Genomic DNA, 25,488 nt, shown 5'->3' on the forward strand with positions numbered 1-25,488 from the left:
CAAGTTGTCTGTTATTTTCTTCATTTGTAAGAATACTTATTAACCCCTTCTCCAGACTTGCCCAGATCTTAATTAATTCTGTGATAATTGCTTACTTAAATTACTCAAATCATTTTACTCTGTTTTGCTGCCTTTTCTGTAATATTGCTGGTAATATCGTTCCTGTCCTACCTCCTAACAATGTAATGTGCAGTCAGTGGTGATTGTTTTTTCTCTTTTATCTTTTTCTCTTTTTTCTCTTTTATTTTTTAAGATCTAAATTCAGGACCAGATGCATGCTGCTGTTAGTGATGGCAGTGGTGACATATCTTCTTCCTGCTATGCAGCTGACACGCTTCTCTTCTTTATTTCTTGTTAATACCCTCAGTATCTTCCCACTGGAAATAATCCCTCTTCTTTAATTTTCACTGTTCACATCACCTAACTACTTCGCGTCTCCTAAGCCATTCCTTATTCTTTGTCATGCAGTAAATATTTAATTTTTCCAGCCTGGGATTTTTGTGGGGTCCTGCAGGAGTTGTGCACCCAAGCCCATTGAGATTACATGGTGGCTGGATACTCAGCTCCCTCTTGCTCCTTTGAAAATTCCAGCTTTCATCTTTACCTTTGCAAGTCATTCCCTCCTGCTGCTTATTCAGTTCCATAAATATTTGGTTCAATTTTTTACATAGTTAACTTGAAAGAGTAAGGCCAGAAAATCAATTATAAAACTAAATTGACTTCTCAATTGACGTAAAGGGAAATTCAACAAATAATATTACAGGATATTAGTTACAGTTTGCAGACTTTGAGTTTTTGCATGTTTCCCATGTCCTCAGCTTGATTAAATGAACACTTTTCCTACAGAGATTCTTTATTATTCAAAACAGGTAAAAGTGGGTAGCTTATCGTATCAGCCCTGGCTTCTGAACAAGGTGGCTCATCAGCGCGGTGAGAATGCCAGCTTCAGAGCTGCAGTAAACTCCTTGTTTGTTTGGATCCCGGCAAACACAAGATATACTTCGACCTGTTGGAGTCGGGGCTGCTTCACTGTTAAAGGACATCTGAGAGGGAAAATTGTCTGGCTAGCCAGTACATCTCGGTGGCTGTGTGACTCTGGGAACCACGCAGTGCAGTGCTGCATCAGTGCCCTGTGACCACGCAGAACAGGATGCAGGCTAGACAGGGGGAAAATACTTTTTTATTAAGAGCAGTTATTTATCTATAAATTATGCATTATTTCTGTCTACAGGTTCTTATTTTGACAGGGAGCAAAGGCAGGTATTTTGGAACTGGCACGAATTTAACTTCCTTCACAACATTCATTGATTTTTTTTTCCCTTTTGGTAACATACTGCAGAAAAACATTAATTAGGAGTAGCTACTGAGATACCCTCTTTGATTTTTTTTTTTCAATTGGCAAATCATTTAAGTTATTAGTCTTCACTGTGAGGATGAGCAATCAGATTAGTTGTGGAAAAGGCAGTAAACAATTGGTAAATGCTTAGCACAGGTTTAATTTTTGGATAATTGAGAACAATTAGTTATTTTAGATGAGCATGGATATTCAAATAAGATTACCATTTAAAATGATTTGACAAGGTGTTTGTCAGCATGAGGACATAATAAAATTTCCTTCACATAGTAAACACATAAGGAAAATAGGCCCTGACAATTCAGTTTTCAGACTGGACCAGACCTTTTCCCTATTTATCCTGGTATTTATTCTGTTTAGTTATGCTGTCATCTGTGCAACTAATCCAGTTTACAGCAGTCTGAGATCTAGATTTATGCTGCAATGCCATGACATTTCTCTTTAATATTCACAATACGAAAATTATCCGTACTTTCACCCATGCAGGGTTCTGTGTTTGCCAGCAATTAGTAGCATAATAATAAGCCTGTGGCTTTAAACTGTTAGCTGTTTTTTGTATTTAAAATACTCTCTAGAAAAATAATGTTTAAAATTCCCAAGCACTTATGAAAACATATTTCTACATGCATTGTTTTCTTGGTTTACTTTGCTGTTCCTGAGCAATCTTCAGTCCTAATGAGAGACTGTTAGGAATTAAATAGGTCGTCTTGTTCAGTAAATGGCTCTGGATAATAGGGATTTATTTAATAGGGATTCATTGCCATTAGGTTCGCTGGGACTGCTCTCAATTGCCCATGACTGCTTTGGGGGACTGTAGGAAAGCTCTGCCGAGTCTCGGTGGGCCAGAGCCCACATCCTTGGGGCTGGTTTTCCCTCCCAGCCTTACAAGTCCAAATGGCTATTACGTATTCCCATAATCACCCTGGCTTCAGAGCAAGCCTATTTATACTTTTTTATGAGTTCATTTAATGAGACAAAACAGCTGTCTGTAGTGCTCCTCACCACCAATTAGCCTTGCTTGGTGCCACAGGCATTTAATCTGCAGCGCTGTGACTCTGTCCTCCCGATGCAGGCTGTTCTCCTCGGCACGAGATAGGGATGTGACAGCCAGGCTGGGGACACTGGCAGCAGCACAGTGCTCTCCATGTCCCAGCCAATGCTTATGTTACATCTAAAGATTAAGTAAACCAAGGGAAAACTTAAGAAATGCAAAGGCAGAGCTGGGTGGTGCCTCCGTGTGCCTTCAGAGATGTCTCTCGTGCTGCTGGGGGCAAGCAGGAGGAGATTTGTGGGGATGACCAGGTGCTGTCCTCTACAAGAAGGGGATGTTCCTTGTGAGGCTGGAAGCATTTGGTCGCTATTGCTAAGTCTGCTACCAAAATGAAAAGCAAAAAATATAAGGATGGAGGGCTGGTAAAAACAAACATTTACAGTGGTTGTGATGCACCAGAACAACTGAAAACAGGCCTTCGTTGGCTCATACTCACGTTAAAATGTGAGCACACCAATCCTGGATTATAGGCAGCCTGACATTGGCATATGATATCACAGGCTTTGAAAAGTCACCCCATCTTGTTGTCAGCATGGTTATCTCGCACTCAGTGTGGCCGTGTGCTTGCATGTGGCGGCCGCAGCAGTCAGTGTCTGTGTGATTTACTAGACTCTCTTGCGCTGTCCATCCCTTTTGTGTACAGGTGTGTGATCCAAATGTTGTGCAAACCCGAACTCGACAAGTGCTGAGGTCTTCTGTCAATACCAAGCCCTGCCCTGAAGATTCGCAAGTGAAGCCATGTATTCTTAACCAAAATTGCTTCCAATATCAGTACAATCTAACAGGTAGGTATAATTTTCCGATCTCTTCTCTGCAGGAAGGGACACCAATTACAAGGCACATTAAGCTGATGTTCTGCTTTTCTAAGTGTCTTTGCATAAAAGACCCAGCTCCTTAAAGACTTTCTCCAGTTGTGTTTTTAGTTATGTTTGCTTGTTGTGTTGGTTAAAGCCTTGACATTACAAGAATTACTTGTAAACATCATGAATTTCACTAACGTTAATTACATATGTACATTTTTACAGGTCAATGGGTAAATGCATGATTTTAGTAGTTGAGTTAACATTGCAGGCATGCTGGAAATAAAACAAGTAAATGGGATGTCATGTTTTTGCTGGGTCAGGAGGATGTAACATCGGTGTGATTCCAGTGAAGGCAATAATACCAAAACCAGTCTGATCTGAAGGCAAAAGAGGTTATATGGGTGGGCATAGGATACTGAGAGAAAAATACATTGTTTAGCACCTTAGTCGGAAGTAGTTAGATATGTCTCAAACGAACTAACAAAGAGAAAGTTCTTTTGTTTTGACTAGCTCAGATAATTGAGAAAAAATCCTAAAAGAAGATCTGAGGTGAATTTGTGGGCTGCTGGGAAGTGAGAATAGAGCTGGAGAAAATGTAATATCTGAGTATAAGCCGAGCCTGTTTGAAAGAAATCCCTAGAAGCACAGACAGCATGATGATGATGCCTTTTTTTTATGATCATATTTCAGAAATGAAGATCAGTTGTGTGTTCATGTTTATCAAAGGAGGAAGACACAAAGTAATAGGTTTTCCTCTTGTATGCTCCTGATTTGTTTTTGGCGTATGGAAATTGTAGTTGTGTTGGTTTCTGCTTATTTTAAATGGTGTTTTATGGCTTGTTTTAGCTTACTTGTATTTTGGCCAGAATTTTCTTCTACTAGTAATACTGTTTTTAGTTCATGAGTATTAGAGCTCATTCAAATAATGGAAAGCTTTTGCTTTGAGACAAGAAATAGGTGAAATTATAGTTGCTTGTCAGAAACTTCCGCAGCTATCAAAGTGAAATTTTGCTTCAGACAATACAGCCCTGTAAATGCGCCAGCTGGGTTTAATTGACACACTTAATCAGCATTTAACAGTGTTCTGTGCCCTCTGATGTACTGGTTTTGTTGAAGGATATCTGAGCATGAAGCAACAAAGTTCTCATTAGAGACCTGCTCTTATTTAAGAGCAACTTTCTTTTGTGGGTTTTCTTCTTGGGTTTGATACGAGCTAACGTGGTGAAGCCAAGGACTGGGAGAAGACGACTCGTGTGCTGAGTTCATAGAGGTAAAAAGTGAGTTGTAGTAGTGCCCTGCCATACCGAGTCCTTTGTCTTGTGCCCGCAGACTGGAGCACGTGCCAGCTCAGCGAGAACGCGACGTGCGGGCGAGGAGTTAGGAGGCGGCTCCTGAGCTGTGTGCGCAGCGATGGGCGGACGGTCAGTGCACAGCACTGCCAGCAGGTGAAGAGCAAGGCCACGTGCCGTGGGGAAATGGGCAAAGATTAATTTGATTTTCCTAATTTTATGCCCGATGCGGCACAGTGTCGCCCCGGGGCTTCTTAAGGCTTAACGTGTGTGTTTTGTTGCTCACCGACAGCGTCGCCTGGAGAAGCCCGCAGAGATGAGCAGCGAGTGCCTGGTGGGATGCGTGGTGGACTGCCGGCTCTCAGCGTGGTCGGCCTGGTCACAGTGCTCCCAGACGTGTGGTCCTGGCGGTGAGTCCACTCCTATCCTCCTGCCCTGTTCACCCCACGCCACAAAATTTGTTGTGGATGGCACCCCCAGCCCTGCTTACACCAGAGACCAGGCACTCTGGTTCACACCAAGCCCTTCAGACATGGACACACTCAAGTTCCCGAGGTGCAGGGTTTTGGAGACAAAGCAGGCTCTTTTCACAGTACTCCAAAGTGAATAATGCAATTTAGGGAACAAGTAGATAGATGCCCAAAGGATTATTTTAGTAATTAATTTAAACTCTCAGAATTCAGTCATAGGAAACATTAACCCCTGAGACACAGGGAGTGCTCAGAGCTAGCAGAAATGCTAGGGAGTTACAGGATTCGTGATAAATAGATAAGTAAATAAAAATCCTTTGAGGAAGTTACTTTTAGGAACATAACTATATTAGATTGAAGAAAAAAACAGGAAGAATATGGTTCATGATTTAGTATGTGCCTCTGCTTCCATCCTGTAACCACAGCTCCCTCAGTATTTTTATTACTCCAGTATCTTTAGCATGGTTTTCTGTAGCTCATAATGCTTACCTACATATAAAAAGTAAAAGAATTAAGGCCTTTCTTATTGCTATATGATTTAAAGAAAATTTTCAGTGTTATCATGAGGAAATGCATTGAAGGTTATATTCAAAATAGACTCATGATGTTATTTCCCAGGCTTGTAATGTGCATCGCATATACAGGTAATGGCTTCGAGATTCAGGAGCCATAATGTGTATTTGAATCGAGTTCACTTAAGGTCAAAAAGAAAAAAGTTCTTAACTTCCACAAAGTGATCCCTTCAGATGGATTTCAGAGATCAAAGCATGTTACAGGGGAAGCTTAATATTTGGATTAGTGGTGTTCTTTCTTTGCTGAATTTTTAACCCTTTCATGAAGTAGTACTCTCTCAACATAAATGAATAATTCATAGTGTTTTAACAACAACACACTAGAAATACTGTTAATTCCAATTTTTATTTTTTCTTCAAAACCCATTTTAGATGGATTTTGCTGAATGAACTTAAACTTTTTTGTGAGTGTTCAATCACTTACTAAAATAAACAGAGTAACATGTGCAAAAGCAGGTTGTAACTTCTTTATGGTTTTTAGCATGACTAACAGAGCAGCTCATCCTATGTAATGCGTGAAGGTCTTTTTATCCTGAGCACTCGCATTACGTAGTCCGCAAGGGATGCGCTACTACTCAAGTAGAGGTATGCCTCGTATTCCTGATCCTGAAATAATTGTCCAAATCCTGAAGACTGGTTAAAGGCCTGATGGTTTCTAATGCATTTAAGGAGCAAATACTTTCTTCATGTCCTAAGTCAGAGCTGGGCTTCTGCAGAGACCTGAGCCAGCTGAAAATACCAGTGCCCTGCAGAAGTCGACCTCAGCTGTTCCTGTGAGTGCCCTTGCTGTAGGTGTCAAACCACATTAAAGATAATTAAACCACAGGGTCAAGTGCAAACACTTCTGGTCCACAAAGAACAAAAGTCTGTTATATAGCTAGCTAGAAAACTGGCTAGATCGGGCTGTAGATATACAATTCAAATATTCTGTGAACCTACAGAAGATAAGCATCTGTGAAATCAGCTTTAAACATTGATATCAATCACACGTGATGGAGGCACCTAAGCACCAATCCTGCAGCTGTGGCCTTTGTGTAGTTCCAACAGTAAAAACTGAGCCACTTTCCTGCTAGCTTCTTCGTTATGTTCCAGTTGGATACTACCTAATGATAGTAATAATAGAGAAGTCATTAATTATGTACTCACCTACAGGTGGTACTTCACAGATGAATGTTGCGTGAGTTTCCCACCTGAATGTTCCCACACAGCAATACCTTCAAAATCACCATGAGTTTCTCATTGGCATTTGTGAGAATAGGATTAAACCTCAAATTAGACACAGAAAACCAAAGGACGACAATAAACGAGCCATGGGAATAGGCTGTAATAAACACTGATTCTGCTTCCTTTTGCCAAATAAATAATTGCCTGCTTTTTGATAAAGCTAAAATGTAGGACTTAAATGCACACTTCTCAGAAATAATTCACAGCAAATCATCTGCATGTGCTGTTACTAGCTCCACTCTTTTCCTCGTTCACTCCAAATAATATTCTGCTTTTCTGGCTTTTCTTAGAGAGCATGTGAAGGGCCTGTTGAAGTACCATAAGTGACTTCAAAGGGAAACATAATTTAAATATCATTCAGATCAAAATTTAGTGTTGCTGGATGTATGCTTTCATGTGTTTCTTAAGCAACATTGCTAACATTTTTATTTTGTCTGTCTCTTCCAGTAACTTGGTTTGCTGTGATGTATTTTAATGGATAGTATCTTTTTCTTGCTCAGGTTTTATTTTATGGAACAATGCATTTAAACATGATCCTGTGCTGCTGTGTACGTGGCACTGACATCTCGTATGGTTCTGGTACACAGCAGCCAAAGGCGAATATATTGATTTTTATAAATGATGATGAGTAAAGTAGATCTCGCCTGCCTGCCTGCGCTGAGCCTGCAGAGATGTGTAACAGATATTTGCCTCTTGCAGCTGTGGTTCTGGGCAGCGTCTGCTCTGGGTGCTGGCTTGGGCTTTATGCTGGTATGGTGCTATATATCAGGGGTCCTCATACCAGTTGCCGTGCAATTAGGAAAAGATGTATGGTACTGTGTTAATGCATGATGTTCCCAAGGCCTGAAACAAAGTTATTGGAAAAGATCATGGATAAAGATTGGAGAAAGGTAACTCCCAGCACGCTGTTTTTCCTTTGTTGAGGCAAATGAATGCACAAGGCTGTTGTATTTTTCTAAGTAAACGTTTTCTGGTCCTGGATGATGTCTCTCAAGTTGTCCAACAGATATGCTTTTTAGTATAAAACTAGCTAAACCTGTGCCTCGTCACTTATAAAAGTGACCTCATCAGATAAATTTTGGGGTTTACCTGAGTTACCCAGGGTTGAACACACTGCCGTGTAAACACCCCCAAGTAAATACTTGTTATTTCCAATTTTCAGCACACATTTTGTCTTAATTTTCATACCATTTGATGTTGCAGAGTGGAGGAAACAAATGTGCGGCTAATTCATTGGAAAGTTAAGGTAAAATTAATTGGGAGATTAAAGAAATAACTAGGATTGCTTTGTCTATACCAGCGTTTGCATTAAAAGGAAATGAATTTCAGATGCAGTGAGATTCCTTTCTCCATAGGCAGTAAAAAATAAGGTATTTAGAAAGTAAAGACAGGTGGAGTTTTTCTGCTACTTGAGCGGCAATGGAGCACCTAGATAATGTTTATGGAGTGAGGAAAAAAAAAGCAATAGAGCTTTAAGAAATTCACTGCAGTGATTGTGCCCAAGGGAGATTTCAACAAAATTTCTTAGACAAAATTTATTTCTTTAATGATTTATTCACAGCAGAGAAAGAAAGCGGTGGAGAGAGAAACAAGTCAGACACCAGCTGACCACTGTGAATGGAGTGAATTTAAAAGGTTTGGATAACAGACTGCAGGAAAATAAAATGTAAATAAAAACAGAATGGTTGTTAGTTCCTCTTAAAAGGAAAATCATGGGTTTTGTTCATTGATCTTCCCATTTACATTTTGTTAGAAAGTTGTTAAGCAGAGAGCATAAAAGGAAATTATGTCCTGAATTAAAGTAGCTTGATGAATACTTCAGGGTTTCCAGCCCCTCCTAAGGAGATCAGATCTTTTAAATCTCTGAGCGCTCCATTTCTGCCGCTGCCATTTCAGAGCCGGTGCCTGCAGGGGCTCAGCACTGAGCTGCTGCCCCAGGGCACCCCCGGCCCTGTTTCCCCAAACCCTTGCACCCACAGGCTTCCCATGCTTTCCCAAAGAGCCCTTTCCCTCACTAACCAGTCCCCAGAATCCACAAAGCTATATCCTAACAACTGGCCTAATTTTTACGAACTGCAAATCGCTGCTGGCTGCAGCAACCTTTTACATGCCAGGGGCTGGTTCTCATGTCTTCCCATTCTGGGGTAAGCAAAATCACTTCCCTGTCTTTGATTCTCCTGTTTTACAAATACCTTGGTATGTGTGTTGCCTTTCTCTGGACTGTCTCCTGTTTGCCTCCTTTAGCCTTTTGGAGCACATTGCCCAAACCTCAGTGCAAGCAGAGGGAGCGTTGCTGTTGTGCCCCACCTCTCGGGGGTCACTTCAAGAAACGAGAAGAATCGGACAAATTCAGTCCAGCGCAGATTTATCAAAGACCAGTTATGAGCCACCTGCTCTCCCTCAGGGTGCTGTGACACGATGCATTTTGGCAATGTGGGCCTGGAGGCAGCTGCAGCCCCCCTCCACATTAATACACCCCAAGCACCATCAGCGGACCAGGAGCTTTCCTCCCAGCTCTGGCGCCTGGTGCACCGCAGGAGTTCTTACCTCTCCTTTCCTCTCAGCTGGTGGGATTTTTCCACCTCCTAATGTATCTGATTCTGTGATGGCTGAATGCACAGCCATGTGGATAAGAGCTTTTATCATCACTTCTGTTACAAACTCCCCCGGTCCAGAGGATTAGACCTGGAAAAGGAAAAAGTCTTAAAATTGGTTTAAATGGGTTTAAAAATGGAATTCAATGGGTCAGAACAGGGGAAGAGTACTGGAAAGGGAAGAGAGCTCGCTAAGATATGTCAGTACATTTTTCAGGCGAGTGAGCTTTTAATTTTTAGTTCCTAAAATTTTGTGGGAAACCCTGCTCTGTAGACATTCACGATGGCTGCTATTAGAAACGTACCCTAAGCACAGCTGCAGCACAGTTAATTAAAGAGAGCATCCATAAATCGCTGCGAGCAGGCTCTGGCTGACTATCACGGCATCCCCACATTGCAGGGGTGTTTGCTTCCAGCACGGGCTCACCTGTACTCCAGATTGCAGCTAAATGACTGCCATACAAGCGGAGCGCTTCCCAGCAAAACCTCCTCCCTTTCCTTCTCAGGGAGTTAGCAATTACGGCCTGCATCTGTCTCATTGCATGTGTGTGCTCTTATTACCGAGTCCTTTTTCCTTTTTTTAGCTGCCTCTCAAATCCCCGTCTACTGAAAGGCAAGGCAGAAATTTTATCCATAGCACAATCTCATGCATTGCGTTGCATAAGGGCTGTTTTCACTTTTCTTTTTAATTGGAGCCCGGATTCTAATTGAATCATTTTGAGTGAAAACATTCCTGGACGTAAATGGACAGCAAAGGAGAAGGAAATGGAATTGCTGTAACTTTAATGAATGTATTCAGTTTTATTATTTCAAAAGTAGTAACGTAATTGCTTTTTCTATTCAGTAGCTGAGGAAGTTTTCACCAACAATAAATAGGATTTTAATGGAAATGGCAGAAGTGGTTATGGATGGTAATAGCCATTAGAGTATTTGCAGTTTTCAAATTAGATGCACATAATTGGTCATAAAAAGGAAATTTCATTTGTTAAAAATCTCTGGAAACATATTGAATGGACAATGTTAGAAATGATGATTTCGTAGGAATTATTTTCTGGCCATATTTAATAATCAGGATTTAGTCAAATATTTAAATGTGTTGTGCAAACAAATAACGTGTTTGGAAAACGTACAAAACCATGTTCAGAAATATCAGTGGTTGCATCACGGAGCGGAAGACTTGGCAATTGCATCCGTATCGTCTAAATACTCTTCCTGAATAATCGCTTTGTGCTGTTTTTTAAAAATGGCTTTTTGTTTATGGCTGTGAAATGAGTCTGTAATAATGATAACCCCCTTCTCGCCCCCAAATCTGCCTTTGCTCCTTCCTGCGGGCGTCTCTCACCGCGCCGTGTCTCCTCTCCCCGCCAGGCCAGATGGTGCGCGGGCGCGCGGTGCTCCTGCAGGCCGCGGGCGAGGGCAGGCCCTGCCCGGCGCAGCTCGCCCAGCACAGAAGCTGCCCGGTGAAGCCCTGCTACGGCTGGCGGCTCGGCCCCTGGTCGCCCTGCAGACTCCAGGTAGGGCTCGCGTCCACGCCTGCTGCCGCCGAAACGGGGATGGGGTGGCGGAATTGATTTAGGTTTAAGAGGCGTGTTAAGGCTGGGAAGTTCAGGAGCGTAAACCTGCGCGCGCGATCTCCTGGCCGTCAGCGGCGATTTACAGTGGTACGGGTTCAAGCACTGTGAGCTTATAGAGGTACTAAAGAAGATTTGTGGGGTAAATGTGCTTGAGCAAGCATAGTCATGGTGACCTATAATTTAATTATATAAAGTAACTCTAACAAGAAAATAGATACGCTTGGTTTCCAGAGTTTCATCTATTTTATCTTTTTTTTTTTTTTTAAAGTACCATATAGCAGGTCTTTCTCTGCAAGGTCTCCAGTGCACTAGTGTTGCTGTATGAAATGCTGGCTTTTACTTTCCCTGCAGTGTGACTTTCTTTGGAGCAACCTGGGACTGGCTGGATTCAGCTCCCCACACACTCCGCACCGCGGCTGTCATTCTCTCCCTGCCATTGACTCGCATCTGGCTTGAATTGATTTTTTTTTCCCCCTATACTTTTTACTTTCTCCTTGGCTGTTAGATCATGTTTCCTATATTAAACCAGATAAATTGGTAACCCAGATTAAGCAGACAGGAATCTTTCATGTTGCAGTTTCCCAGACATAATGGAGCCTGCTTGGGCTGCTGAGAGCCATCTTAGCTGAGGTGCTGGTGGGAGAATCGCCCTGCCTCATCCTGGAGCATGGGACCTCTGCGCAGGTCTGTGGCTGCTTCTCCAGACTGTCAAATATAGGAAATTGAAGGCAGTAATGGAAGTGAAAACACATCCCTTGTGTTTTCTGATCTGCCCTCTATGTCTGCTCGATGTCTGGGTGCAGTCAATGGACCTGTAGCAAATGCTGCAGGCAGCAGAATAGATACCTGGAATTTCCCCAGCTTTTTGTAAATGAAATGTGGAGTGTTACAGCCTTTGGACAGCCCAAGATCACAGAACTGGAAATATATTTTAGGGTCACCTTTCTTCTTGGTTCCTGTGCTAAACAGCAACTCATTGCAGCTAAGGAAAGATACGAATATGGTCTTTTGTGTATGCTGCATGCAGTATTTATTTATGTATAACATCCTCAGCTGATATGTTGCCCAGCAAAGGTAAGCAAATTCTGCTAAACATTAGGGACGAGACTTTCAAGGATAGGAGCTAACATAGCTGATAAAAGAATTAGTAGGGAAGCTGAATTAATGCCCTAGCATATTCCAGAAAAATAACACATCATGGAAATTAAAAATGTGCACCATCCAGAACCCAGCTACATTTCAGCTCAGAGCAAGTAATCACAGCCTCCTCTAAGCCAGATATCATCCTGTGCTTGCAGTGAGATAGAGCCTGCTTCTCTTCTTAAATTACTGTGTTGTAGTTTCTCACCCCTTTGCTTTGTTTTGGAGAGGAGATTTTTTTTTTTTTTGATGTTCAGCTCTCTTTAATGAGGTTCTTTGGAATTAAATGTAGTTCATAAATACAAGGTGATTTATTCCTGTGCTTTTCTGGAAAAGAAGCTTATGTGTACTTCCTAAAGAAAGCTTTCAGAAGTCACGTTTTCAAGGATGCTTTGTGAAAGAAGGTAAATACATCATATGGTAAGACCAAAATGCATATCGTGAAAAAGTTTTCCTGGGGTAATATAAACAGGACAATTAGTTATAAAGCTAAAATATTTCTTCCTTGTATTATGAGATAACTGAGACTGCATTTCTTAATTGTAGAAGGACTGTTAAATTGACTTCATGTGAATAATTAAAGGTGTGTGCATGTTTAGGAGTAGAGCCTGCTAAGTGTTTTGTATTGCTGGTTTTCACAGTATGTAAATCAGCACACTGCTCTCCAGGCACATGTCACAGGCACCCCTCCAGCAGACCTGGGCATTTCTGCTGCATTCAAAGGGGTGCAGAACCTGGAAAATGGTCAATACACCTAATCTTAAAGGGTTGCATTACATTAATCATTTTCTCATTGAAGTGTTTTACACTGATTAGTGAAAAAAAAAAAAGGAAAATATTAGCAGTGAATGACAGAGTTCACAAATTTTCCATTAACAGAATATAAGCCAAGCAGCTAGACATTATCAAGCACTATCTGCCTAACATTCATAAGAAGACTAAGGACCCTTCCTGGGGTGCAGGGCTGAGACGTAGAGGCTCTGTGCAGGTGCTCCTGGAGGGACCCTACCTCCAGAATGACTGTATTTAGGGAACCCAGGGGCTTTTCTGAATCATCCAAAGGGTCAATGTAGAAATTTGTGCAGCCAAACGGACCATGAAACTCTGGAAGTCAAATCCCTGGACCTCTGGAATTCAAATGGACCTGGACCCTTTGGAAGTCAAGTCCCTGCATATTTCCTGCAAGGAGCTTGTGACTCGAAAGGCAGAGGCTAAATCTGTGCAAACCTCAGATCATCACACCTCCCAAGGAAGAGCACTTACAATACAGATTTGATCCCCAGAGTTTTGAATATTTGATCATCTCCTTGGCAATGCTCCTCTGATTAGCAGCTACTCACCGAATCCTCATTGTGCCATTACTGCAGCAAATTTCCACTGATTCCACACCTATTAATTAGGTCTTCAAATGTATAATTTTGGGGACATGAATAATTTTTAGGATGATAAGAAAGTTAATGCATTGCTCCTGCATTGCTTATGACCTTGCCAAATATATCAAGAAAGCCCAGTGTCATTTTCCTCTGTAAATGACAGGATGACATTGTATCTTTTAAATGCATTCAATTCATTGTAAAAATGCATTTCAGGTCGTGAATGAAAGCAAGAAAGTGGAAAACACTGTTAAAAAGCTAACGTTTATTTTTGGATTTATTTGAGAGTCCATGATTTATATTTACTTATTCTAAATATTGGAAATATGAATATATTGCCAATATTTCATGATAGAAGGATGAAGAATGTTGCTTTGAGGCATGCTAACTTTTATAATGGAGATTACCAAAAATGTGTTCTTTTAATCTATTCTTTTTATTTGTGTCTGCATTTACATAACTATTAATACATTGATATGTATAGAAATACTTATATATTTATGTATTGTTTGTAAAAGAACAAGTATCTTCACAATTTTTTTGTCCTTTCCAATAATCCTCAGCCGTTCCTTGAGCCACTTCGCTGAGCTGCGAATGGACTGCAGTTTGATTAGTGCCCATTTCCACGGGGAATTTTCTCCACATTGAATTCTGTTTCCACCAGCAATTTCTAAGAACTCTAACCCAATTGACAGCCGCATGAGTTATTCACACACCATTAATCTCAGGCCGCTATAGAGGTTTCAGGGGTGAAACAGTAATTTAGAAGAGTAAGTTGCATACTGACTAAAATGAAACATGGTGTTAAAAACTTGAAATCTGGCTGCATATGGTAAATCTACACTAATATTTCTCTAAGATGCTTTTGATTAGCAACTGCTCTAAACCCAAATAGTTACGCTTCTATTTCTACTTCACTGTGCGTCAGCAACAGAAAAGGTATGGAGAAAATGAAAATGGTGCCATGTGTTTACAGGAGAGCCATTCTTGAGATTCTTGCTATCAAGCATACTGCCGAATAAATGTATTTGGTAGGAGCCATTCTGTTCTGCAGATGAAGTCCATTACTTTAAAAGAATCTACTGCCCAGTGATTCAAAGTAGCATTTCCCTTGGTTGTATAAAAGCAATGTTTCATCCTCTTTCCTGAGCTTTATTTACTGAATTTTGTAAAGTGCTATTTCCATAAGGCTTAAGATGCATGTTCATAAAGCATCACGCAGGTTTAAGGTGTGTGCCTCGAACATCACCGCAGCTCTGTTTTTCAGAAGAAAATGAAACAATACCACCCTCTAGAAATAGCCTCGGGGCATCATTTTTCACAGCATCTTCAGCCCTTGATCACTGGGTTAACCAAACAACATTGATTTTCTGGTAGAGGAAGTCTTCAGCAAGTGGTTTGGTGTATTACTGAGTGTTTCAGAACTGGACTGAAGAGCGTGGAGTGGCTTGGATGGAGCCACCTAATGCTTGTTCAAACTGGATTCAGTGCTAACAAGCTGGGTCTGGCTTCAGATGACATTTCAGTAAGGCTGGCGATGTCTCCACCTCAGAACCAGAAACTCCCTGCACAATTAAGAAATTACACAAACATCCTAGTGCATGTTAATCCTCGCAGCCTAATTGAAGACGTAGAAGGATTTTTGCTGTTGCAGAGTTTAAAGCATTTAATTGCTCATACTGGGCTGTGTCGTCAAAGGAGGTGAAGGCAAATGTCCCTTGCTTATGGGCACGCTCTGCCCTTGGCTGCTTTAGAGAAGCCAAAACACTCCTTTTGCATCTTTTATGGTACCCACCTCTTCTCCTAGGAGATTCAAGGCTTTGCCACGTGGGAAGGGACCAGCTCTCCTGAAGCCGTGCTCTTCACATTTGCTATTTTTCACTGCTGCACCAGGGAAAGGGCCTGCCTGAGCTCTGCCCCGTCTGCTTGGTGACTCCTTTCTTCCTGGACCTCCCAGACGTGGAAAGGAAAGGACTTGTGTGCTCTTCTCTCTCCCCTCTTTGGTTATACACATTTTTCCATGTGGTTCTGCCTCTGAGCTTCTGTAGAGCTGCTTACAAAGGAGATCTCCATCTGTCTTCCCATAACTGGGGATACTATTGCAGTCCAGAAACTGGATTTATATCTTTGAAGTCTTTATTTACAGGTGGAATCAAGTGTATTTCTTCTGCCATCTGCTAATGCCAGCAATGTGTGTCTCTGTTCCCCTCTGTCATTTCCTAGGGTGGGCAGTGTGGAGATGGATTGCAAGTGCGCAACCTCACCTGTGTAGTGCATGACGCATCTGTTTCTGCTACAGCCAAACCAGTGGAAAATGCATTATGTGCCGAGCTGCCTTTGAAAGAGATCGTGCTGCAGTTACCGTGCTCTGTGCCCTGCCCAGGTAAAGACTTTTGAAAGTCACACGACGCTGCTGTCTGCAATAGCTTTCCGAGACGGAGAGGCTTGCGTAGCTGAGTACTGGCAGCTGCCGCAGTCAGAATTCGTACTTCAGCAAATCACATAAATGCTCAGTCTGCTGTTTCTAGATCACCTGAAAAAGACTTTCTTTTCGGAGAAAATGAGATTCCCCACGAAGCAGAAAATCTGAATAATGCATACTATTGGGTGATAAACTGAGGTTATTTCCCTGTTAAAGCTGTTGTACGCAGCTTGTCCTTAATCCTCTAAGGCTGGTTCCTTCGGGAAGCCTGTGATTTATTCTTTCCGTGTGCAGGTGACTGCCACCTGACCGAGTGGTCGGAGTGGAGCTCCTGCGAGCTCACGTGCATCGAGGGCAGGAGCTTTGAGACAACGGGTCGCCAGGCTCGATCCCGGGCATTTGTAGGTCAGTCCCCTGAGAGCCCGGAGAGCTGCTCCGGACAAGTGGTGGAGACACGGCCTTGCTCAGGTAGCCTTGCCAGAGTTTCTTTCATTCAAGAGGTTATTCTGAATTTGTTGCAACGTGAAGACTAACTGGTATTGACGTTGCAGGAGGGAAGTGTTATGACTACCTATGGAAAACCAGCCTTTGGCGAGACAATGTACGCACAGTGTGGTGCCAGCGCTCAGACGGAATAAATGTCACAGGTATGCCCCAAATTGCCATGCACAATTATGAATGGAAAGTCTTCATACAAGTTGTTCTTCTGTATCAGTTGCTCGGACAGCCTTCTTTCCCGATTCCTCTAGAATTTCAGTTCAGGTTTATGTGTGGGAAAGACAGGTGGGACCTCACCAGCCCTGCTGTCAGATCACCATCACGCATGTCATTGCATGAGAGCCTTTGGGTGACTTACCCAACTGTTGTGTTGGCCACAGGAAGACACGAGTGCACATACAGTAACTGATCTGCCTAGGCAGCCTCGTACAGCTGTTAGTGCAACTTTCCAGCAACAGGGGAGAAGAGAAAATCACATGCGATGGTAGAGAGCCCAGCTTCTGTAACTCTCCTTCTATTCAGCAGACAGGAATCTCAGATCACTCAGACTGTGAGATTCCTGCTGGTGCTGTGACCGACAAATTCTGCCTGCACAGGATGAAAAGTGAAATCCATGGTCAGCACTTTGAAGCTCCACGAGAGATTGACAAAGGCAAAGGGCTCGCACATCCGCAGGATCTCTCTCAGTATGCAGAGGATGAATGAAGAGAGAGCAGGAAAGAAAATGCAGATGTTCTTATCTAGCTCTATTTATAAGGACTAGTTAAGATAATATACAAAAGTTTTATGTGCAAAGGTTGCCAAGTAGTTAAGAACTCATTAACACTTTTTTTTTATTGCTGTGAGGCAGAGTTCCCCAAGTGAGGATGGGCTAAGGCGTTAAGTGTATTATATCTTTTTATGTAGATAAGACGTTAATGAGGACACAGAAGATCTGCATCTAATTCCTGATTCTGTCCCCAACTTCCTATGTGGCCTGGGGCAAATTGCTTAAATCTGAATGTCTCTGTTCTCCATTAACAATATGGGTATGATAATAATTCCCTGCCTTGTTAAGGCAAATTAATTAATGTGATGCCTACAGATATTATGCTAATGAGCTCAATAGACTAGTATTTAACCATATAAAATAAGCAAGCATGCACTTCTTACTCTATGGTGATCCAAGTCAAAACCATTGTACAACATACCCTTGAAAGCACTCTTTTTTTGGAAAGTAACTTCTTTTCCAGGAGGGTGTGCTCTTCAGACCAAGCCTGCTGAAGTTCGTCACTGCAGCCCAGCGTGCAGAAAACCCTTCTCCTACTGCACTCAGGTGCGTGGTTGCTGCAGAACGTGGCTGAGGAATTAACACCACAAAATCTATTCAGTTATCTTCTGGATCTTAAATGCATAGGACTAGGAAATAGTTTAGTGTGCCCATGGTACCACCTCGAGGAAGTTGTAGGAATTTCAGTCAAAGAGAAAAGCTTCTTAAACCTGCACAGATGAGTGATGGTGTATATTAATGTTGTAATTTTGGGTTCGTTTCACGGGAAGGGTTTGGAACCTCTTGGTTTAATTTTTATTGAATGCTATTTTACTGTCACATAGCAAATGGACTGTTTAAAACTTATGTAAGAGAGGAGATAAAAGCATATTTGCTCTCCTGCTCCTCCAAGGATGCAGGAGGCCCCCATGAGTGCAAGGAAGCTGTAGCAGCCTGATCCCACCACCTCCATACCAACCATTAAAGCAGAGTCTGGAACCATTTGCTGAAATGTTCAGCATCAGCAACATCTGCTGAATCTTTGAGGCAGCATCTCCTCTTTGCCTCTGAGCAGATGTGAGCCCAGAGGTTACATACGTCCCTTCTTGTACTACTAAACTCCAGTAAGAGCTTCCAAAAATGCCTTCTCCTTGTTCTCTGTGTCAGCACTGTGACAGAGCACAAAACCCAGAACCCTTGAAGTATCCAGGTGCAGCTGGGGTGTAGCTATTTCTGTTTTAAATACAGCCTCCGCAGCTCTCAGCTTCAGCTGAGTATCTTGTGGGAGGAATTACCATTGGAAATAAGCTCATGGGCAACTGAATACAGCTGTAAGGGTTGTGAGAGCCTACAGAGGCATATAAATGATGGGCAGACATGCATTTATTAGCTATTTAAATTCTTGAGAGTTCCTTCACCTTTTGGTCAAAAAAGCTCTGAATTGTATCTGTCAACAAGTGGGGATGGTGTGGCAAAAAAACTGACGTCAAGTGTTAAATTCTTATCACAGATACTGTAAATCACATGTCTGTTTGGATAATACAGAATGTGCCAGGCCTTCAGACAAGCATTGTAATAATAAGATAATTAGAAAAGAAAGGCAATCTAAAAAAAAATAATTTAAAAATCTGTATTAAAGTAGACATCCAGAAAATGGAGTATCTGTTTAGTGAACCACCACATTCAAAGAAACCGCTTGAAGAAACTGCCTGCACTGGTCCAGGGCAGCAGATGCTTGGTCCTAAGAGGCAGTACTTCATCACAGAGAGCCCCGTGTCAGCGGAAATGCCTTGGAATGGGGGGTTTGGGGCTGAAATGGGATTGTTGCTTTGTTAATCTTTTCTTTTGCCCAGCAGGGTCAGTGCTATCTTTTTTTTTGACAAGAGGAATTGGATCAAGCCACAGATGCCTATTATTAAGTCTGTTGTGATGAAAAAGTTTCCATACTGGGTTTATGTGTAATTAGTAACTCCCTTTCAACCAATTGCCAATGTATTTTGGCTTTTTGGGCTGAAGTAGGTTTGCATGCATCAGCTCCTGGCTTGTTTGGTTTGATGGCAGTTAACTTGCTAATTACAAGTGTAGGATGTACCTTGCAGTTTCTTCACAGTTTACCTACAATTTGTGCTGTTCTTCAGGAGGATACTATTCATTTTAATATCAAATTCCCTTTTATCACCTAGAGAGGAGTCTGCGGTTGTGAGCGAGGATATACAGAAATAATGAGATCAAATGGTTTCCTGGATTACTGCATGAAGGTACCAGGTTTAGAAGATAAGAAAGCTGATGTTAAGACCATTGCTGGAAAAAATAAACCCGTCAACTCAAAAATGCATGACATTTTCAAAGGATGGTCTATTCAACCTTTTAATCCAGGTGAAAAACTTAAATATGAATGGAATACATTTTCTTCACTACATTTCTGTAGAAGAAAGATACAAGCTTTGTAGATCATAACATCAGAGATTGTGTCTGGGAGCGGCAGAGCAGCCTCACAATTTCTACCTTGCATGTCATCTCCTGTTCCTTTGTGACTACACTGAGTAATCACAATCTCTTATGTTGAGAGATAGCAAAGAGAATGAAGCAATAATATTTTGCAAAAGTATATACTCATATGTGATTTGGGGGGATGCTTAGAACACTTATCTGATGATATTTCTGTAAGTAATGTGTTTGGACCAGGGAAGGCATCAGTAGCACTTTAGAAGATTCTGAGCAGAAAGTACTTAAGATTTCATTACAGAAAACATTGATTGTTTCTTGCTGTATTTCAAAAGTGTATGAAAAAACAGGGTAGAAAGTGTAAAGTTTGAAGGTTTAAATGTTGAAGTGAAGACATTAAGAGAACAAAAATAAGCCAGAAGCAGGCAAGCTGCTGTGCCCAAGCAGTGAGTCCTATGTGGATCTTTGGCTTGGTTGGCATAAAGTGCTTCCCAGCTGGAACTGGCAAACTGGATGTACCATACCTGACCGGTACACAGGACTTGTGCTGTAGCTATATAGTATCTGATTACCATTTTGACTGTTATTTTGGAAAATTAATTTATTCAAAATAAATTTCTGAAAAGCAAGCAAAACTTTAAAATGGGAAACAGAAGTATCAGGCGTGTCAAGTTTTTACGGAAATGCATTAGTGTCCACCTATTCAGAAATACTGGCAGTGCCATCTTCCCTGCGTTCTGCTATTTGACATTGCATTTGTTTCCTATTAGTTTGTAACAAACACGGGACTTCAGAAAATATGTAACGGAAGGTTCTGTTGCAGGGTTCAGGGAGCCATAATTCTGTCTGATATATGTGTTCACACTTTGAATGTTACATTTACATATTTGATTTGCATACAGTAGTTAACCTTTGCGTTGACAGTCTCAGAGCTAATAGAGCTTGGTCCAGAGCCTTTAAAGTTGGCTAGTTTTCGATCAGATTCATCATCCAGAAGCCCACACAGTTCACCAGCAGTTTGAGTCACAGGTTTGGGGTTAATTGCCATTTTGTCAGCATCCATGGCCCTCCGTAGGCAGTCTTACTTAGGTATCATGCCTTCACCCATTACCTTTATGGGGTTAGGAAAAGGGAGAGGGGTGTAGGTGGATGCTGCCATCCTCCCTTCCTTAAATCAGCATTCAAGGCTGCAGCCCTGAAAGCTTCTGGTGGGCTTGACCTCAGCGCACCATCTGTGGGCCTGTTCTCCCTCAGGGACTAAAAGACACAAACAGGGACTAAGGAACTTCAACAGAACATGGTGTTATTTAATTTTAGTGTATAAATGTTACAGAAACAACACATGGCAAAGGAGTAAACATGCTACATGTGTGCTAAGTGTATCACCAACCCCACAGCACCCTGTAGGTGCCTCTTCAGTCTGTATGTGCTCTTCAGACCTCATCTCAAGGCTGGCGCTCTTCAAGTCGTTCCCCCTTGTCTTACTTCTTGACAAAATATGTAATTGCTTTCCTAAAACAGGCTTTCAAGCTTACTGGTCTGGGGTTTGCAGTAATTAGTGCTAGCAGAGCCAGGAGACCACTGTTATCTACCAGATACTCTCTTGATAGCAAGTCTATGGTGAATGCTCCCTCTGTGGATGGCATTTACCACCCTTTGGTGCTATAGTCATTGGCATCTGGGCCTGTCTATGGACTTGTATCTGTTAGTAAAATTTTATGTGCCTTTCTCTAGTTAATTTGTGATTTTCCTTCCTGGTTACAGTTTGGAACACAAATTTTATAATGATTTAATGAGGCTGATATTTTTGTTCTTTTAAATGCTCTGCAGGAGAGCACAGAACTGATTTCAGATCAGGCAGTGTTTTTCCTTTCTTCACCACACTCTGGGAGGCCAGAGTTCAGAACAGAAACTTTTCAAGTTGAGAGGCAATTTAAATAGCATTGTTTAAATTGTCGGCTGACATGGTCCAATGCCTTTATGTTGGGGATGGAGAGCACACCTGCCATCATAGCAGACCTTGTGGGATGCCTTGTTCTTGCTGTGACAATCCCTTCACAGGACTGCTGAATGTTTCTTGGCCATTTCTAGTTGAGACAGCAACAAATTTCATACCTAGGCTTCAGGAAAAAAAACAACCAGACATGATGAACGGGGCTCTTCTCACGGGGGAGATAGGCTCTAAGTGTTTTGAGGGGAAGAGAAAATCTGTGAGTGATACTCAGCCTTCCCACAAAGCCTAGGAAAAAACAAAACAAACAAACAAAAACCCAACACCAGAAGGAACGGGAGCTAATGAAATAGGTTTCCCTTTGAATAAAATTTGTAATTCAAACATAAAATGTAAAAGAGGTTTGGTGATTGTCCTGTGCAGTAACTCCCCACTCGCAAGAATGAGTTAAATGTCCTCTGTCAGACCACATCTGGGTGCATGGAGCAGGTTCATGTCTCTGCCTCCAGTGTGCATTAACAACTCCATTGATATGAATCAGCGCTGCATGAAAAAAATACCACAACTTCCATCCACAAGGAATTCTGTATGGCCAGAACTGAGCAAGAAGCAGGAATATTGATCTTTTAAAAATTATTATTATTAATGCAAAGCTTTAATTCAGGGCCTGTCCAAATAACATTTTATGAGACTGCCTTTCAGAAGGAAGTATTTCAACGCACTCGAGCTGAAATGTCTGTGGGGGGAGGTTCTTGCTTGGGTTGCAGAGTGAGTCCCCTGCCAGTGCATGGGGACAGACCAAGCAGTCCTATCCACAGCCCCATCTCACCTACTCATCATATTTCGTGCTCTGGTGGTCCAACTCGAAATTTGTTGCCCAACTTCATCCCTTTTACTAATCCAAAACATATCCTTGTTCTTAGTCTAAGCTGAGTTTATTCCCACTTGCCTTTCAAGCACTTGTCAGCTCCAAGTAGCCTGTTCGCTTGGGCTTGCTGATGTTTATCTCAGGTGACCCCCAAGTACTTACACAGAACAACCGCATCCCTTCTCAGTCGTCATTTCTTTAGGCTGAACACCCTAGGTGTGCCTGCATTGATTTCTGGGTCAGCTCAACACTCAGCTACTCTTTGCTAGAGCAGCCAAGGAGGCTCACGAGTGAGTACATCACAATTATCTCCCTCCAGCCCTGCTCCCTCCGTGGGCAGGAGCCTGGCTGCGGTTGCTGCACTGTGAGCATTGGCTGTCTGCACTGGGCTGCAGGAGCTCAGCCAGAGGGCAGGCTGTGAAATAAGGCTGCTTTGGAAACTGACACGAGGAGTTCCTCTTCAGTTTTCATTGAGGAAAACCTGAAGTCCTTACCAAAGTTAAGATTATGTCTTTAAGAAGATTGATTTTTACAAGAATGTTTTTTTCTATCAAAAACATATTTTAATGGATTATTCCCAGCCAATCCTTGCTGTTTCCCATCAATGATGCTATTAATTTTGCTTGTGTGTTTTCTCTTTATTTATCATCTTGAGAATTTGTGTATTTTAGAATAAAGATTTTTATTCTTTCCTTTTTTCCCTGTCCTTCTTCCTGATCTTCCAACAGATGGCAAACTGAAGATGTGGGTGTATGGAGTATCAGCTAGTGGGTTCCTCATCATAGCTTTCCTGATTTTTACATCCTTCCTGATGTGGTAAGTATGACATGTTTTGTGCTGTGATTGTTCTCTTTTATTTAAATAGCAATGCAGAGATTTAATCCTCGAGGTGTTAAGAAAGAATGGAAGTTGGATGAGGGACCTGCCTTCATTTGGCTCTTACCTTAGAGTAATTTAAAGCTCTCCAAACTGCAAATTCCAACTGACCTGACCATGAAGATGTTTGGTAGCCAAGCAGGGAAAGAGTTACTTTTGCTTATCAACAAGCCCATATATTCAGACTTCTGCTGGGATTAGAAAGGGCTTTTTGTTGTATTCTTTAATAAAACTGAAAAAGGGCAAGGAGACTGATTAGATCTAGGAGCCAGCTCCCATTCAAGGAAGCACCAAATAGAATAGGGTCATTCAGCTGGAAATGGTGTTTGAGGTGGGAATACAATAGACATCTATGAAATCAGGAATGGAGTAGAAAAGGGGGCTAGGGAATTTTTATATCCTGCAATATAAGAAGTAGGAGACATCTGATGAAGTGACTGCTTAAAATAAACAAAAGATTTCATTTTTCATAGAGTGCATTATTACCTTGTGAGCTTACTGCTATCAGGGGCTGTGTGTGCCAGAAAGATAAATGAATTGAAATAACATAAGGGCATAACAGTTCATGGAAGGGTGGGTCTCTTGGCGTTAATTCTGGTTTTCTGGACGTACGCCCCAGCTCAGGTAATCCCTAAATAGCTTTTGGCACTGAACACCTCAGGAGGAGACATGCCAAATGTCTAAAGTTGCCGTTACCAGTCACTGTTAGAAATAGGATACTGGGTGTGCTGAAGTCCTGGTCTGCACCAGGGCATCTCTGATGGAGGGTTTTATTGTGAGGGAGAGTCCCAACCATGTCCTAACAGCAACATTACCCTATTTCATCCAAAATCACTTTATTCTCTCCCGCTGTCTCATTCTTTCCCTCATTCTCTCTTCAACTAAAAGCTTAAGTAACAGTGTTTGGATGATGCCTAGGAGTCATAGCTTCCTATTTTTGAGCTATATAGCTGCCGTTTCTCTGAGATAATACAGCGGAGCATACTGAGGAATTTTAAAATAGCATTTCATAGTTCTCCATCACTAGAAGACTAGCGAGGAGGTGTATTTCGCAATAGTAATTAGGGTTGTTTCAATAGGGTGCCAAGGAAAATAGCCAGTGCGGGAAGATAATTTTTTGTTGAAGTTTGCTTTTTTGTTGTTGTTGACGTGTTTGAGCTTCGCACTCTATTACCATTTGCATTTTTTGTCTCCTGAAATATTTTTATTTTTCTTACAGCAAAAAAAGCAAGCAGCATCAAAGCACTCCTCCACAACAGAAGCCTCTAACCTTAGCCTATGATGGAGACATTGACATGTAACATAAACAAGAAATCCAAATGTAGACATTGACTGCCTTAACTGCTTTCTTTTTTGTAACTCTCAGACTTCTCAGTTTTTTGAGGAATCTCCTGATATGTAATATACTGGGCAGAACAGAAATATTGCAAGCTTGAAATTTTGCCACCTTGTTATTAAAAAAAAAAATGGTGGAATCAAAGTCTTGGATCTTGTGCAACTTTTCTGAAGAGACTGGAAAATGCATCTCTTCCTGTTGAGCAATGGGAATAAAAAAAAAAAAGAATAATGTCTACTGACATCAAAAGGAATTGGTATTGGGGAAAAAAAAAAAGCACCAACAAAAAGGCATGACAATCCAGAGGAAAATATGACATTTACTGTAAATGACAAGTTTGACACAGCATCATTATGCACTATATTAGTGCAGGGTTCTTTATTCTTCACATATTTCAACAATGAGTTTTATAGTGTTTACATTTCGTTCAAAGACTTTAAAACTGGATCATGTATTTTGAGAAACACAAAGAATAATGAGTTGGTGTGTCTGAAGTTATCTGGTTTTTTAAAGTTTCTTCCTTCTTATCCTGTTTTCTAGTCTGGAATATGATTTCACTTCATTTCCACCTACAGGACAGAATAAGGATTGTTAAGAAAAAGCCTAGGTGGTTTCTTAGCTGAAAATATTTTTTAAAAGGTTGAGTAGATAGGTGTTTTGATGAATGGCTAGAGGATTTGATTGTTTAAAAAGTATTTTAAATTAAATAAAACCATGTAGATACATTATGGCCAGTTTAAATTGTTATTCAGTTTAATTAATACAAACTCTGCTTTTGTATTTAAATTTTCTTATCTGAAATATTTATAAATTCTTTTTTTGAATTTAATTACCTGACCTCATTTAATACACATCAAACACAAATACAGTTTGTAGAAGGTCTTGCTTTTTTAAATGTTT

The 25,488-nt window shown here is 41.4% G+C and overlaps 1 protein-coding gene across 1 annotated transcript in view; it reads left to right on the top strand.

Moving 5' to 3' along the window:
* Positions 1 to 24,577, top strand: part of THSD7B (thrombospondin type 1 domain containing 7B) — a 263,133-nt gene extending 238,556 nt beyond the window's left edge. Inside the window, exons 18-28 of the mRNA XM_035556107.2 lie at positions 3,049 to 3,190; positions 4,538 to 4,653; positions 4,790 to 4,907; positions 10,726 to 10,871; positions 15,668 to 15,827; positions 16,161 to 16,334; positions 16,418 to 16,513; positions 17,597 to 17,679; positions 19,296 to 19,488; positions 23,105 to 23,192; positions 24,472 to 24,577. Of these exons, the coding sequence (XP_035412000.1) occupies positions 3,049 to 3,190; positions 4,538 to 4,653; positions 4,790 to 4,907; positions 10,726 to 10,871; positions 15,668 to 15,827; positions 16,161 to 16,334; positions 16,418 to 16,513; positions 17,597 to 17,679; positions 19,296 to 19,488; positions 23,105 to 23,192; positions 24,472 to 24,553 (1,398 nt within the window). The 3' untranslated portion in view covers positions 24,554 to 24,577. The remainder of the gene's footprint in view (positions 1 to 3,048; positions 3,191 to 4,537; positions 4,654 to 4,789; positions 4,908 to 10,725; positions 10,872 to 15,667; positions 15,828 to 16,160; positions 16,335 to 16,417; positions 16,514 to 17,596; positions 17,680 to 19,295; positions 19,489 to 23,104; positions 23,193 to 24,471) is intronic.
* Positions 24,578 to 25,488: the final 911 nt, after the last annotated feature.

The sequence above is a fragment of the Cygnus atratus genome, chromosome 6 (assembly GCF_013377495.2).
Source record: "Cygnus atratus isolate AKBS03 ecotype Queensland, Australia chromosome 6, CAtr_DNAZoo_HiC_assembly, whole genome shotgun sequence".
Taxonomy (NCBI): domain Eukaryota; kingdom Metazoa; phylum Chordata; class Aves; order Anseriformes; family Anatidae; genus Cygnus; species Cygnus atratus.